Raw genomic sequence first — 15,471 nt, forward strand, 5'->3', positions numbered from 1 at the left:
CGTTGCCTGAAATAAATTTGTTCCCTGAAGAGAATATACCACATTATCAGCCTAAACAGAAAGATGAGAAAGGAGTCCAGTAGTCACTAATCAGTATTCTTATGTCATGCTTAAAAAATGAAAGCCGTGATGCCTTTGCTAGCTTCCTGCTGAACTTGTGAATGTATGGCACATAAAATGCAAGACAGGTGTTATGATGATGAACAGCAGACTTATCTAGCACAGGGGTCAGCAGACTTTTTAAGCAGGGGGCCGGTCCCCCGTCTCTCCGATCATGTGGTGGGAGCCGGACTATATTTTGGAAAGAAGAAGAAAAAAGAATGAATTCCTATGCCCCACAAATAACCCAGAGATGCATTTTAAATAAAAGGACACATTCTACTCATGTAAAAACACGCTGATTCCTGGACCGTCCGCGAGCCGGATTTAGAAGGTGATTGGGCTGGATTCGGCCCCCGGGCCTTAGTTTGCCGACCCATGATCTAGCATGAGGCAACGGTCACCATAATTTGTTTGGGCCACAACTTGTTTTGGAATGTAGTGTTGATCCTGTGTTACAAGGTATTGTAACAATTTGGCTTTTAAAGTGTTTAGGGAAGGGCCACATCTCAGTAGTAGAAGATCTACTTTCCTGCATAAGGCATTGGGTTCAATCCCTGGGTATCTCCAGGTATGGTTGGAAAGGTCTCCAATCTGAAATCATGGAGAGCCACTCCACTGCCAGTCATTGCATACATTCTTGAGCTAGATGGATTAATGGTCTAACTCAGTAAAAGGCAACTTCCTGTGTTCCTGTTGACTAGTTTTATGTTCTGATGTATCCCTCCCCATGTGAGTAATGACTGAAGAAGGCTTGCAAAAAAAAAAAAATATCAAAAGATAAGAACTTGCCATAGGTTTTGGCAAGTATTTTATGCCAAATACAGTTTCATCAATATCCCTACTTACAGATGTATGAAATGGCTAGAAGAGAGTCTGCAGAACAGCATACCTGTAGTCGGTCCCAAAATGGCTAATCTGAAAACAGATGTGATTCTTGTTGAACACAACCCTAAAGCAAATTTGAGTTTTATTTGATTCCTTGGTGGCTAGATCTCGGTAACTTAATTTTCTGGTAGATTGTATTCTGGATTTTGTCAGCTACAGAATGGAAAATGAGATTGCTTATAAAAGTGTACTTACATTTTTGCTTCCTAAAGGCAGATTAATTTATAAGAGTATGTTGGTTTTTTTGCAGCTCCAGAGACCTTGATGAGAGCACTTGAGCTTTTGAATTACCTAGCTGCTTTAAATGACGATGGAGACTTGACTGAACTGGGATCCATGATGGCAGAATTTCCTCTCGATCCACAGCTGGCTAAAATGGTTATAGCAAGTTGCGACTACAACTGTTCTAATGAGATTCTATCTATTACTGCCATGCTGTCAGGTAATAGCAGGGACAGAGATGCCAATCAAAACACAGATCTCCAGTTAGGGGAAGCTTGTATTATTGTTCCTGCAACAGGACTTATAACTTCTAAAAAGTTTGAACTGTGCCTTTCCAAGTTATTGTATAGCGTGATACATAATGGAGTAAAGTTTATAAATGAAATCAACACTGAAGCTAAAGAAGTCATTGTGTGTGAAATGGTCTAACTTCTCTCACGGCAGCAAAAAAATATACCTACTAAGGATTCCAGATCATAGGAGCTCATTTCTGTCTCTTAAATTTTTAACTTATGCCCATTTTTTTTGTTACCAAGTGATTGATAATCATAATAATCCACTTTATTTTCAGCCCTTTAACTTGTGGTCACCACTTACATAGCTAGTATGTACCAGTTTTTCTGTAGAAGAATCCTAGCATAAATGTCTCAGGTTTTCATTGATAAAAGGGAATGCCAGGCGGAGAAAACATTTTCTTAGCATTAACGCGTCACAGTTTATTAAAGGGTGGCCGATGCAGAAATTGTAGTGTGGACTTGTCTGAGCAGCAGTCTTTTGTTACCGTGGACAAGTTTTCATTAGGGCTGGAATCCAAAGAGCTGCCTGGATGGATCCGAGGACTTGGGCCTGCTTAGTGGGATTTTTAAAACTTTGAGAAGCATCCCCAGCCATATCGCATGCTGCTTTTGAAAGTTGACTTCAGTTTCAAAAGTGGTTTGCACAGGGATGCTGCTGTTTGAGAAGCTCAAGCCCGGAGCCCTGTTTGACATGTGGAACTAGTATTTTCTTTGGGTACCAGCCTAAACCTTTAAAAATAACCTGCTCAGAATCTGTGCAGGTAAGGCAAGAAATACATATTTTGTATGTGCTGAAACCTTTCCCATAGTAACTTCTCATCGTAACTTCAACAAGATGTCAACAAGATGGCAAGTAAGATAAAGGTTTTGAGTAAGACAACCCATCACTTTATTATTGCAGCGTATTAACAATATTTTTCAAAAAGCAAGCTACAATGTTTATTGCAGAATTTTGACAGTTCAGACTCAGAGCAGCTGGGCAGGGCAGAATCTAATTGTTTCATGTAAATTGTTGTTTTATCTCCGGAGGTGGTGGTAGGTGGATGCCTGCCTTTTTATACCATGAATTTCCATCAAACCAAGCAAAGACTTGATGCGAGCTCTTGCTTCCAACTGCATAGTATTAATTTCTTTAACTGCATATGTCAATATTTTGAAGGAAGACATTTTACTTTAACCTTGCCCTCTACAAATATTTAACAAAATATTCATACCTTCATGCTTTTAAAATTAAGAATGGGTGCACTCATTATTTGTTACAGTATTTTATTACTAGCACACAATCTTCAAAAAAAATTCTTATTCTGAGGGATAGCTATTTTCTTGGATGCAGTTAAGGTGCAGTGATTTCTAAAATCATGTTGCTTTCTAAAGTGTCGCCAACAGAATCAATAAACATAATTACAGTGAGCAAAATGTGAAGGGAGACATGACACCCTGGGTTTAGAGCACAGGACTATACCAGTCTACTCAGAAGTAAGTCACCCTGAGTTCCAGGTGTGTGGGTATAGATGTGTGCAAACAATTAAATGGACACAAGCGTTAGCTAAAATGAAATACAAAATAGTACTGCTTACCAAAGCTACCCAAACTGAAGTAATTTTGATTCTTTAAACTAAAGCCATAATAAGATGCATTTAAGCAGATGATAAAAAGTACAGCTTTTCATTCTGCAACTTACAGTAAGTACACAACTAATTTTTATTTGTAAATACTAGTTATTACATCAATGAATTGATGGATTTTTGCCATAATGCTTTTTATTAGCCTTAGAGCCAAATAATTCAAAGAATTTTATCTCTTTGGAGTACTCTATTTTGTAGAATGGACTTTGGTTCATTTTTTAAAAAAATTACGCACTGTAAACAGTGTGGTTCTTGCAGTACTTCGGTTGGCATATTCCAGTTGTGCAGAATATTCAATTTCCGTATTGTTATCATTCTTTTCTCAGTGTGTCTGCGCAGTTAGGAGGCTGATAGGCAAATTTAAAAGTTGTGTGTATTACTTATTTTAAAAAATAGTGATAGGAACCTTTACAAGCTTTGGTTGTGACCGAAGCAAAAATACCATGAAGTTTAAATGGCAGGTAGACATTCATTCTTGTTCTTTCATCATCCATTATGTTTGGTTTTAGTTAAACACATGTGTTTCGTTTTTAAGTGGAAAATTTGCACAAACTTTCTAGGGAAAAGACTTAGAAACATTTATGAAAGACATATACATAATTTCTGTAAGTCAGAGAAGCTTGTGCTAGCATCAAATGAGCTGCTTTATGGAGTGTTTACCTACTATAAACAGTAAAATCACTACTTGTGGTTATTAATCTTCCTTCATTTTGACATTTTAAATTAAATCAGAAAAAATGCATTGTTTAAAGAGTTCAATGTGTAAAGAGCACTAGTAGAGTCACAGTGCACTAAATTCAGATTTGCTTGTTAAGGTCTGAAAAAGCTGCTGAGCAGTCTACCTTCCACCACTGCCGCAAACTTCAGAGCCCTGGACTGCTATACACGCGTATACACGTTTATATCTAAATATGCTTATTCACATATGTTTCTGTCTGCCAGTGCTGATAGCAATGCCTGCTGTTGGTGACAGAGGCATAATACATCTTAATATTCTCTTATGAGTAGATTAGGTGTCGGCGTAACATTTTAGAAGGGTTGCTGTGTATCTTGGTCATTGGCCATAGGCTACTTATTTAAACATTCATTGGGTTGGATCCAGAGTTCCCATGGGACATTCCTGCTAGAAGGGTGGGAAGCAGTTTTCTCATATTCTTCCTTCTCCCTGCAGTCCTCTGTGACCCCAGAAAAAGGGTGGGGGTCCCTGGAATATGTGGGAACTGAAGGAGGTTGCAGAGAGAAGGGGGAATCAGTGAAAACCCTATCCCCCTTCCTCCATCTGGTATCCGTCCCTTCCGCAAGTGGAAGCATCTCTTCCATTTGAGGGAGGGACGCTGGATCTAATTCACTGTCTCCACCGCAAGGCAGAGCTATCAGCACTTGGTTTTGTACCGGGGTCACATGATCTTTCCATTACGTAACTGGAGCTTTGATGGCCTTCAGGATTATTATTTTTTTGGTGCCTATTTCTAGTCAAAATAATCAGGCATTCTGTAGCTTTGAAACCCTCTTGTCTTGCAGATGTGGTTAGGTGTTGATGTACCAAATCAAGGTAGTAGACAGTCCAAGATGCAGTTGGAGGCCATCCTGCCCTGCCCTATGCTCTGTGAACTGACCTAGCTAGGCCTTGTTCCTCTATCTGTGAATGCGTGACTCATCGATATGGGCGTTTGTGTTGGGCCCATACCAACCTTGTTTAGTCCCACAGTGTTTTGTGCGCCCCACGGAAGCCAAGAAAGCGGCGGATGAGGCCAAGATGAGGTTCGCCCACATAGATGGAGATCATTTGACGTTGCTGAATGTCTACCATGCTTTCAAACAAAGTAAGTAGAAACTGGCGGGGCTGCTTGAGTTATTTGCAATAATAATAATAATAATAATAATAATAATAATAATAATAATAATAATTTATTATTATTTATGCCCCGCCCATCTGGCTGAGTTTCCCCAGCCACTCTGGGCGGCTCGCAATCAAGTGTTAAAAACAATACAGCATTAAATATTAAAAACTTCCCTGAACAGGGCTGCCTTCAGATGTCTTTTAAAGATAGGATAGCTGCTTATTTCCTTGACATCTGAAGGGAGGGCGTTGCACAGGGCGGGCGCCACTACCGAGAAGGCCCCGGGTCTGGTTCCCTGTAACCTCATTTCTCGCAATGAGGGAACCGCCAGAAGGCCCTCGCCGCTGGATCTCAGTGTCCGGGCTGAACGATGGGGGTGGAGACGCTCCTTCAGATATACTGGACCAAGGCCGTTCAGGGCTTTAAAGGTCAGCACCAACACTTTGAATTGTGCCCGGAAACGTACTGGGAGCCAATGCAGATCTCTCAGGACTGGTGTTATGTGGTCCCGGCTGATATATAGTGTTGACAATCTGATAGGTCTGTATTCACTCCTGCTGTAGATCTTCCTCTACTGTATTGTTACATGCTACTGATTATAAAAGAGAGATTATCTGTAGGGTGAAATACTTTTAGCCAGTGTGGCATAGCGGATAATAGACTGTGTACAAATCAGGAAGTGCCTAGTGATGATAATAGTAGTAGTAGTAGTAGTAGTAATAATAATAGTATAGATAAAGGGACCCCTGGCTGTTAAGTCCAGTCGCAGACGACTCTGGGGTTGTGGCGCTCATCTCGCTCTATAGGCCGAGGGAGCCGGCGTTTGTCCACAGACAGCTTCCAGGTCATGTGGCCAGCATGACTAAGCTGCTTCTGGCGAACCAGAGCAGCATACAGAAATGCCATTTACCTTCCCGCTGGGGTGGTACCTATTTATCTACTTTGCCATGCTTTCGAACTACTAGGTTGGCAGGAGCAGGGACCGAGCAACGGGAGCTCACCCCGTCGCGGGGATTCGAACCACGACCTTCTGACCGGCAACCCCTAGGCTCTCTGGTTTAACCCACAGCACCACCCACGTCCCATGTAGTAGTAGTAGATTGTTGTTGTTATTTATATGCCACCCATTTTACTGTGTCGCCCCAGCTACTTTGGCAGCTTCCAACAAATTAAAATACTGTAAGACATCGCACATTAAAAACTTCCCTCTGTCCCACGGTTTCAGCATAAGCTTTCCCTCTGCACCAAAGGAATAACAAAACTTAAAAATAAGGCAAAACCTTAAAGTAATTGTAAAATGTAGTTTGTGTGGTGACCTAAATAATTGCTAAGTAAAAGTCGGAGGGACCCTGGCCCCTAGGAGTTGGCTCCTAGGAGTTTGAGTCGGGCAGCAATCCTTCACTGGCCCTGAGGCCTCTGTTAAACATATGTGGCTTTTGAAGATGAACTGTGATGCCTGGAGTGGTGGTTATTCTCTATAATAAGGCCAATATTATTATGCGCTGGGCTGGACATTACAACTTTTAGTGTATTTTGTGTGTGTGGCTTCACCTGCTTCAAAAATAATCTATTTCACACTTATTCTAAAGTTTTCATGTATATTTCACTATATTTACTGGACTGTGCTATTCAGGGGGCTGCTACACTTCACAAGCATTATCTTAGTAATCTTTACAGCAATAACACCAGGCAAAGGCAAACTTGGCCCTCCAGATGTTTTGTGACTACAACTCCCATCATCCCTGACCACCGGTCCTGTTGGCTAGGGATGATGGGAGTTGTAGTCCCAAAAAATCTGGAGGGCCAAGTTTGCCTATGCCTGGTGTTATTGCTGTAAAGATTACTAAGATAACGCTTGTGAAGTGTAGCAATCCCCTGGCACTATAATTGTGACCCTAGATCTCATGAATTAGCAACCAGTCTAATACTGTGCCCCCAATTCCCATTCCTTCAAGTCTACCCAGAAGGATATCACAGTTGTAATGAATACTGCTGAGAGGATCAGGAAAACCATTATGGTCTTGCTTCTCTTATCTCCTAGTGCAGATCATCCAAATCAAAAGTAAAAAATAAATAAAAAAATAAATTCACATGCTGCCTAACACAGATAAATCCCGTGTTTAACCCTAACTTCACTCTGGATAAATTTATATTTGTTTTGAAAATCCCTATAAAATTTCTGTAATATAGTGTGAGAGGACATCGCATCTAGATAGTAGAAAATAATATTTGGCTGCCTGGGACTGCCAGAATTTGAAGACCCCTGGCTAGATTTAAAAGGAAATATTTAATGTATTTTTCTGCTCATGACTGAAATGAAATTAAGTCTGAGTGTTCTGTTAATAAGAGACCAATCAATCTCCGTTATTTAGAGATCCTGGATGTTAAATTGGTGAGGAGGACATTAATGGCTCAAAGTTGGAATTTTTGTTAGGGACATTCTGAGAATTTCTATGTGGGGAGGGGGGAAAGTGAACTGGAATTCTAGATTAAAATGCAGACTCGAAACGTATTGTACTCCTGAATATGAGGCCAGTCGCAGCTAGCTGAAGTGCCTGAGCTTTGGAATGCTACAATTATTCTGAATGACACTGAGTAATGGGTAGATAGGTGCTCATTCAGAAGACAGAGTATTTGTGATAACTTTGTCACAGGGATATTGTTTGCTTCTTGAGTGTTGTCTGTACTAATGCATTCAATCTTCCAATAACATCACTCTTTAGTCAAGTCTATGTAAGAAGTAAGACCAAGATCACAGTGACAAGAGAAGATAAACCAATTCTCTCTTCCACAGAATTACTGTGAATGACACCCTAGCTTTCAATTCTTATTTTCTATCAATGGCTTTCATGTCAAAACTGATCCCTAGCTCTATGAAATAGTAAATTACTCAGCTTCCTGACACAGAATTTACCTGACACAGAGGTTGCACCTCCTTGCATAATCTGTAAATTAAAATTTGAAAATAGTGGCTTGGCAGATGGGAAAATAGCTCAAAATAGATTCGCTCTTCTCCCAAGTAGTTGAAATAAGCAAAAGCGAAGAGCTTTTAATGTTAAAATGGAAGATCAGAAGTGTAAGGGCAGGTACCAGTTGGATTTTACTGTGAGAATTCTGTGGTAGAAAATGTGTTCCTTATGGTTTGAAGTTTTATAGTTACAGGCTGCCTATTTCACAGCTGTTATGCACATTCCTTATCTATAGTTTGAATATCCCTGTGTAGATAGATGGTCTTCAGATTTCTTCAGCAGGGCAGATCTGTTCTATTTGATAATACCAGCACATTTCCACATTGAAAGAATGTGAATGGCTGGTAAAATTGCAGTATTCCTTGGGCTTCATGGTACTTAGCGCTTGTGTTTACTTATGTGGGATCTTCCTCTTTGTGCATTCAAACCTTGTGCGATCAGAGTGAGAGGAGGAGAGTTGGCCCACCTTCTCTGGCATATGCCCATCACCAGCTTCATTCATTGCCTTCCACATTTTGGAAAGTGAAATCCTCCACATGAAAGATTAGGGTTCTAAATTGTGTAGGGAGCCTACAGGAATGCGGCAGACTGATCCAACAGGCTCATCGGCTCTCACTGTAATGCAATGGTGTGTGCTTGTTTCTAAAAGAATAACTGGAGAGGGATATTGTCCCATGCAATTCCACTGGTCAATCCAACAGCCAAGGTTGTGTGCATGTAGCCCTCTTTAGAAAGTTGAAATAGTGCTAACTGCGTGTTTGTGTGCATTTGTGAATGCACGTTTTTCTACGCTTCCTTCAGAAAGGACTAGGATTGCATAATTCCAGCTGCTGCACTTGTGTGCTAATGGATCAGAATAAATGTTCTTTAGACATTTTTTTTCCTAGAAAGTAGCAGCTGTCATCCACTCCTTAGCCTGAAAACAACTAGTTCGTTCATATATGCTATGACAAAATCTAGAAATGAGACACGTATAGAACTTTTTAAAAAAATAACCCATTGGTTGTACTACCCTATAATGCCTTTCTACTGTTTACCTTTTCTTCCATCAGATTTCTTAGTATCTCCTTGAGCTAATTTTTGAAAAACTTAGCAATTTAGTAGTCTTTATTTTCTTTGTGGTCCCTGGTCTCCCCCCCCCCAAAAAAAAATTCTAGCCACTGCAGTTCTTGTCCACTTGTCTTTGTAATCTTATTTACCTACTGCGGACGCAAATTAAGAGCAGCTGAAAAGGTGTAGCAGTTGCTGTTTAAATAAAACAGTGTCATTCGGGTTTTTAATCGGTTCAGTGGGTTGACCATTCAGCTGGTTTCTCTTTGTGTACTTGTTTTAATTTGGTAAAATGTTCATTTTTAGATGATTCATGACTTTTTTTTAACATTGCAGATCATGAATCGGTTCAGTGGTGTTATGACAACTTCATTAACTACAGGTCCCTGATGTCTGCAGACAATGTACGCCAACAGCTGTCACGAATCATGGACAGATTTAATTTGCCGCGTAGAAGCACAGACTTCACAAGCAGGGACTATTACATCAATATTAGGAAGGCTTTGGTTACTGGTTACTTCATGCAGGTATGTTGCATATAAAATACACGGAAATCTGCAATTCTCCACCCCTTCGAAATGATTAAAAATGTGTTTAGTATTTAGCTATGATTTATACAACCTGATTATTGGGCAACTCTGATAGACAGGCAAATAGCATAGGGAAATTCTGAAACGGCACATTTTGAAAAGTACCCCTCTCTCTGTCTCTCCATCCGTTAAAATAGAGACTGTGTGGCTCCTTAAGATTGGGACCTGTCTCTTTTCTCATGCAATTCTTTACATTGGTGGCACTATGCTGGTTAGTTTTTGCCTCTGCTAGTTGCCTCCTTGCAGAGTAGATACTCATTTCTAAAATAAATACACATATTTTGTTTAATGAAAGATTTAATAGATTATAAAAAACAGGCAGGCTTTTAAATTTCATAATTTTAGAAATGTGACCGGGGGTGGGGAGTTCTAATTATATGTTATATATGGGTAAATTATTATAGCTGGATGCTTTGGTTTAATGTTTGCTTAAGTTTTGACCTATACTCTACAACTGAACTGTTGTGGAACAGCCGGATCCCTACTTTATTAAGTGCAGGTTGGGCCATAGTGAATGAAAGCCAGTTGTATATTAAAAGTGGTCACTCAAGAACGCAAGAACAGCCCTTCTGGATCAGACAAAAGGCCCAGAAGTCCACCTTCCTGTTCTCACAGTGACCAACCCATGGGAAACCTACAAGTGGTTTATAATGAGTTTAAGCCATAATATGAGCTACCATTTTAATAGAATGCAGATTATCTAACCCAGTTACAGGGAGTTTAAAAGCAAGGGATTATTCCATTTGCACAAGGACTTCTTATGTTCCAGGGGGTCACCCTTAAATCCCCCAGAACAGAATTGGGTGGGGACACGTAAGGAGAGGAATTCTGTTGTACAAGCAAAAGCCATTGCATGAACATTTATAGATACAACCCTTAAGAATCTACCTGAGATTTGGGATTGGAGCAACTGTGGCAGATCTGCCTTGCACTAAATTATTTAACTCTTTTGGCTGAATACAAGGGTTGCATCTCTGTTTTCTAATGCTTAACTCTATTGCTCATATTTTCACCCCCCCCCCCCCCGTTTTTAATTGTTGTTATAAATACGTGCTGCTTTAGATTATCTTCATATTATAATTTCACATATCCAATTATTTTAGGAGATTTTTACCGTATTTTTCGCTCTATAAGACGCACCAGACCACAAGACACACCTAGTTCTTGGAGGAGGAAAACAAGAAAAAAAATATTCTGAATCTCAGAAGCCAGAACAGCAAGAGGGATTGCTGCGCAGTGAAAGCAGCGATCCCGCTTGCTGTTGTGGCTTCTGGGATAGCTGCGCAGCCTGCATTCGCTCCATAAGACGCACACACATTTCCCCTTACTTTTTAGGAAGGAAAAAGTGAGTCTTATAGAGCAAAAAATATGGTAATTTGTCCAGAATTCAAGCCTGTGTTCCGAGGCTGGAAAATGCCCTGTTGCCATGTATGGGTTTGAAGCATAGCTATCAACTTTTCCCTTATCTTGCGAGGAATCCTATTCGGAATAAGGGAAATTCCCTTAAAAAAGGGGAAACGTTGACAGCTATGGTTTGAAGGTTGTTCCGCAGTTGCGGTTTGGGGTGGCTAAGCTTTGATAGAGAGTTGCCGGCGCAAGAACAGCCAAGTGCAGCACCTTGATTTTCCAAGAGATTTAGTATCATGGGTGAAGCATAGCAGGCATCACATTTCTGACGTGAGTGTGAATGTTGTCAATACAGGTGGCACATTTGGAACGGACAGGACACTATCTAACAGTGAAGGACAACCAGGTAGTGCAGTTGCATCCTTCCACAGTTCTTGATCACAAGCCTGAGTGGGTACTTTACAACGAATTTGTTCTTACCACGAAGAACTACATCCGCACTTGTACAGACATCAAGCCAGAATGGTAAGCCACCTTCTTCAAAACTGTGTCTTTTTTCTCTCAACACATTACTAATTTTAAAAGTACATTTTCACGTATGTTTTTATGAAAGTTTCCTGAGAGCTGTAAGGAAAAACGAAAAGGATTTTGGAGCCCTAGGCTACTAACAAGACTAATTAAAAACCTCGCTTGAAACATCTTTCTGGATCTTCAGTTTCAATTATGCTTATAAAAAAACCGTGTTGTCTTTTTCCTTGTTCAAATGGCTGGTTTTATACATTCGCCTACCTGGAAGTTGGAAAGCCCGGCCAGCCTTTCTGCTGTAAACAGAAGTTAGGTTCCTTTTATCTTTTGCAGCAGCAGAAGTGAGCAAGCAAGCAGGTTTTAAAAAAGAAACTTGTATTGAGGAGTGCTTGATACTACAGATATTGAGAGCTGGGGAGAGTTTCTGAATTTCAGAGCTTGATTTAAAACACTGCCAGCTTTTCTCACTGTGGTTAAGGGTGTTGAGACGCTAAGCAAATCGTGCTGAAAGTGGTGGTGGTCTTAACAGAAGAGACAAGTGTGCAATCGTGCAGTCCACTCCTTTAATCCTAGTTAAGGGACAAGCTCGCATTACACTTGCAAGTGCCCCCATTGTTTTTACATTTACAAATGTTTCCATGTTGCTCTTTTCTATTTGTTTAATGTTCTGTCAGTAGCCACATGTATGCTACCTTTTGCGCATGCAATTTTGATTAGGCTTGATAAGTAATACTCGAATACATATGGAATTTCGACTGACAATTGAATAGCGGCCAAATCTCAATTGGAAAAAAAGCAATGGTAACAAGACGTGTGTTCTGCTTTGATAGATAGTCTGGTCCCTGTGGAAGAGATCATGTTGCAGAAAGATCCAGAAGGGAATGAAAGCTTAGAAATAGGAGTCACTTTTGACTTCTGCATCTGCTTCTTTAAATAATGCCACCTTCATTTCCCCCCCATTTATTATCCTCGTTTCTTTCGTAGCTGCACCTAGGATGTTGCCATAGACTGGGTCAGACCACTGGTCCATCTTTGTCAGTATTGCCTATACAGTGGTATACAGGTTACATACGCTTCAGGTTACAGACTCCGCTAACCCAGAAATAGTACCTTGGGTTAAGAACTTTGCTTCAGGATGAGAACAGAAATTGTGCTCCGGTGGCACGGCAGCAGTGGGAGGCCCCATTAGCTTAAGTGGTGCTTCAGGTTAAGAACAGTTTCAGGTTAAGAACAGACCTCCAGAACGAATTAAGTACGTAACAAGAGGTACCACTGTATTCACTGGCAACAACTTTCCTGGGTTTCTTGCAGGAATGTTTTCCAGCTCTGTTTGGAGATTCCAGGGACTTATCCTGGAAACTTTTGCATGCAAAGCATGCGCTCCACCGTCAGCTATGGTCTTTTTCCTTAGGCGAGAAATAGCAGAAATGACCTCTGCTCTTAGATTCACTGAGAGGTTATCATCATCAGCTTGGGCTTACGGTTACCCATCCTGCTTACATCTAAATTGTACAAATAGTCGTTTGCCTGCAAACCAGAACTGTGGAAACTGTGGTTTGTACATGCTTCCCAGTTATCCATATGCCCAGTTCATTTGTAATGGCAGATTATAAAACCAGGAAGTCAGGGTAGAAATTTGAATGTTTGACAGAAGGGAGCATGCATGCTTGAGGCCCATTCTCAATTCTCCAGCTGTGTTTTCAAGGGCTGGCAATATTGCATCTAAACCAGCTCATAGAATTTGACAATACTGAGGCTTTTTGATAAATCACTTTTAAGGTTGATGCTCGTAATTTTAGCCCCAAATGTGAAAAAAAGAAGGAACAGAAAGAAGTGTTTGTTCCATTAAAGGCCCTGCGACAAGCCCCTTTGCTTTTCAGTAAAGCCATAATGTTCGTTCCTGTCGGTTCTAAAACGTCTGAATGCAGAGTCATTGTTCCTATATATTTTCATCATGCATTTGTATTATTGCCTGGAACTTGGCTTACAATCAGAGATTCCTTCTGTGATGCTGTACTCTTATCTATTATTTAATCTAGCTGTTGATAACTCATGTCTACACTGTTTACAACTACATAATTGACTTTTGGTTGAAGTATCCAAATCTTGTCTCCAACCTGCGTATTATTCCAAGTCAATAAAAGTTGACTTTTCATTTTAATGAATGGTAAAAACGGCTTTCTTCATATTACATATACACAAGATTTTTAAAAACCCTCCTGACAATCACTGCGTGTTACAAGCTTTTTGTTTAGATTGTTTGAATTTTGTTAAGTTTCAGAGTAGTAAGTATATATACTACTTGGAGATGCCTTTTATTTTGAAAAGCTCTTTTCAGAAGCATGTTTTTTTTATACAGAAACTGGATTTCCATATTTCCAGGCATTATTAAGGAGATTGATAATCTAATTATCATAAGTAGATACTAATTGGGCCACTGCTTTCGCCTGCATGATATTCAGATCTGTGCACAAGTGACAAACCTTTCTTTCTTTGGCAGGTTGGTGAAAATTGCCCCTCAATATTATGACATGAGCAATTTCCCACAGTGTGAAGCAAAGAGACAGTTGGACCGCATCATTGCCAAACTTCAGTCCAAGGAATACTCGCAGTACTGAATTTATTATTTGAATTGAAGTTGCTCAAGAGGACAGCTTTAAACAATAAATGAACTCTTAAGTTCCAAGTTGTGCTCTTTGCTTTGGTTCAATAATGGCCTTTATTTGAAAGCTTTTTAATTTTTCTTTTACAGTAAATATTCCATTCTGATTTCATAAATTAAACGCGTATGCCTCCCTTTTGTGTTCACACTGTAGCTCATACTGGAAAAGCTGATCAATGTTTTGCAGTTTATTGAAAGTAGTTCTCTATATAAATATAAATATATAACAATGTTATAAGCATTTCTTTAGAAATGGTTGAAAATGCTTCTAAAATGTGATTATCGACCATGGCATGCATGATCGTTGTAATTGTTGACATTCCTTTTAGAAGTTGTGAAGTGTTACAACATGCTTATGTAGACACAATCTTCAGCTTCAGTACAGAGGTACTGACTTCAATAAAGTCTATTTATACTAACGTTTTGGCAAAGTAACTTACTGTTTCTGTGCCCTTGGAGATGAAATGTTGGTGACACATTCAGGTTGAAAATTTTCAATCTGTTGAACATAGTTTTCAGATACGTCTGATAAGTAAGATTTGATCTTATGTATAGAGCAATGCTAGTAAGCATATTGCTATTGTGCAGGCATCCCCATCTTTGGCCCTCCAGATGTTTTGGACTACAATTCCCATCATCCCTGACCACTGGTCCTATTAGCTAGGGATCATGGGAGTTGTAGGCCAAAACATCTGGAGGGCCAAAGATTGGGGATGCCTGCTAATGTGTATCACTTGTTATCCCATGCCAACTGCCTGACTATTTAAAAAAGCTATAAACTAGCAACCAGTGTTAGAAACTGAGATATATAAGCTAGGCGCCAAATGGTTCCTTAAACCAGGATTACAAAAACGGAATGCCTAGCTGCCTTTTTGGGGCCAGACGGCTCTAAAGTAGTATTTTTCAGTACAACTTTTTGGATCCTAAAATTCATTCTGATTCGGCAGATAAAACATAACGGATAGAATTCCACAGGATGTGTTGCTAGTGTGTGAAAATGGTCGAGATTCAAGGATTCCCCTGGGATGTACCTCCAGATGGTAGAGATGCCAGGCACTATCCTAGCACCCGGGCATCTTCACTGGTCACTCTTAGGCAATGTTTCAGGGCATTCTTAAGGAGCGTGTCTGCAAAAGCTATTTGGGGGAGCATCTTTAATGACCAAAACACAGACCAGTTTTGCTTCAGAAATTCAGATTTTGTTCAAAAGTGGCTGTCGCTTTTAATAAGAAGTTTGGATCTTAACTGTCAGTGGACAAGGTTGTCTAATTAAAAAAAAAGGGCTTCCTCTTCTGAAATGTCTATGGAAATACGTTCTATTCATAAAGCAATTTCCTCTCTTTAAATAAGTGTTATG

At 40.0% G+C, this 15,471-nt stretch overlaps 1 protein-coding gene across 1 annotated transcript in view; it reads left to right on the forward strand.

Annotated features, from left to right (window-relative positions):
- Window positions 1-14,533, forward strand: part of DHX15 (DEAH-box helicase 15) — a 45,393-nt gene extending 30,860 nt beyond the window's left edge. Inside the window, exons 10-14 of the mRNA XM_081924476.1 lie at window positions 1,238-1,429; window positions 4,831-4,953; window positions 9,327-9,517; window positions 11,283-11,452; window positions 13,953-14,533. Of these exons, the coding sequence (XP_081780602.1) occupies window positions 1,238-1,429; window positions 4,831-4,953; window positions 9,327-9,517; window positions 11,283-11,452; window positions 13,953-14,070 (794 nt within the window). The 3' untranslated portion in view covers window positions 14,071-14,533. The remainder of the gene's footprint in view (window positions 1-1,237; window positions 1,430-4,830; window positions 4,954-9,326; window positions 9,518-11,282; window positions 11,453-13,952) is intronic.
- The last annotated feature ends 938 nt before the right edge of the window (window positions 14,534-15,471 follow it).

This window comes from Podarcis melisellensis, assembly GCF_964234715.1.
Source record: "Podarcis melisellensis genome assembly, chromosome: 9".
Lineage (NCBI taxonomy): Eukaryota > Metazoa > Chordata > Lepidosauria > Squamata > Lacertidae > Podarcis > Podarcis melisellensis.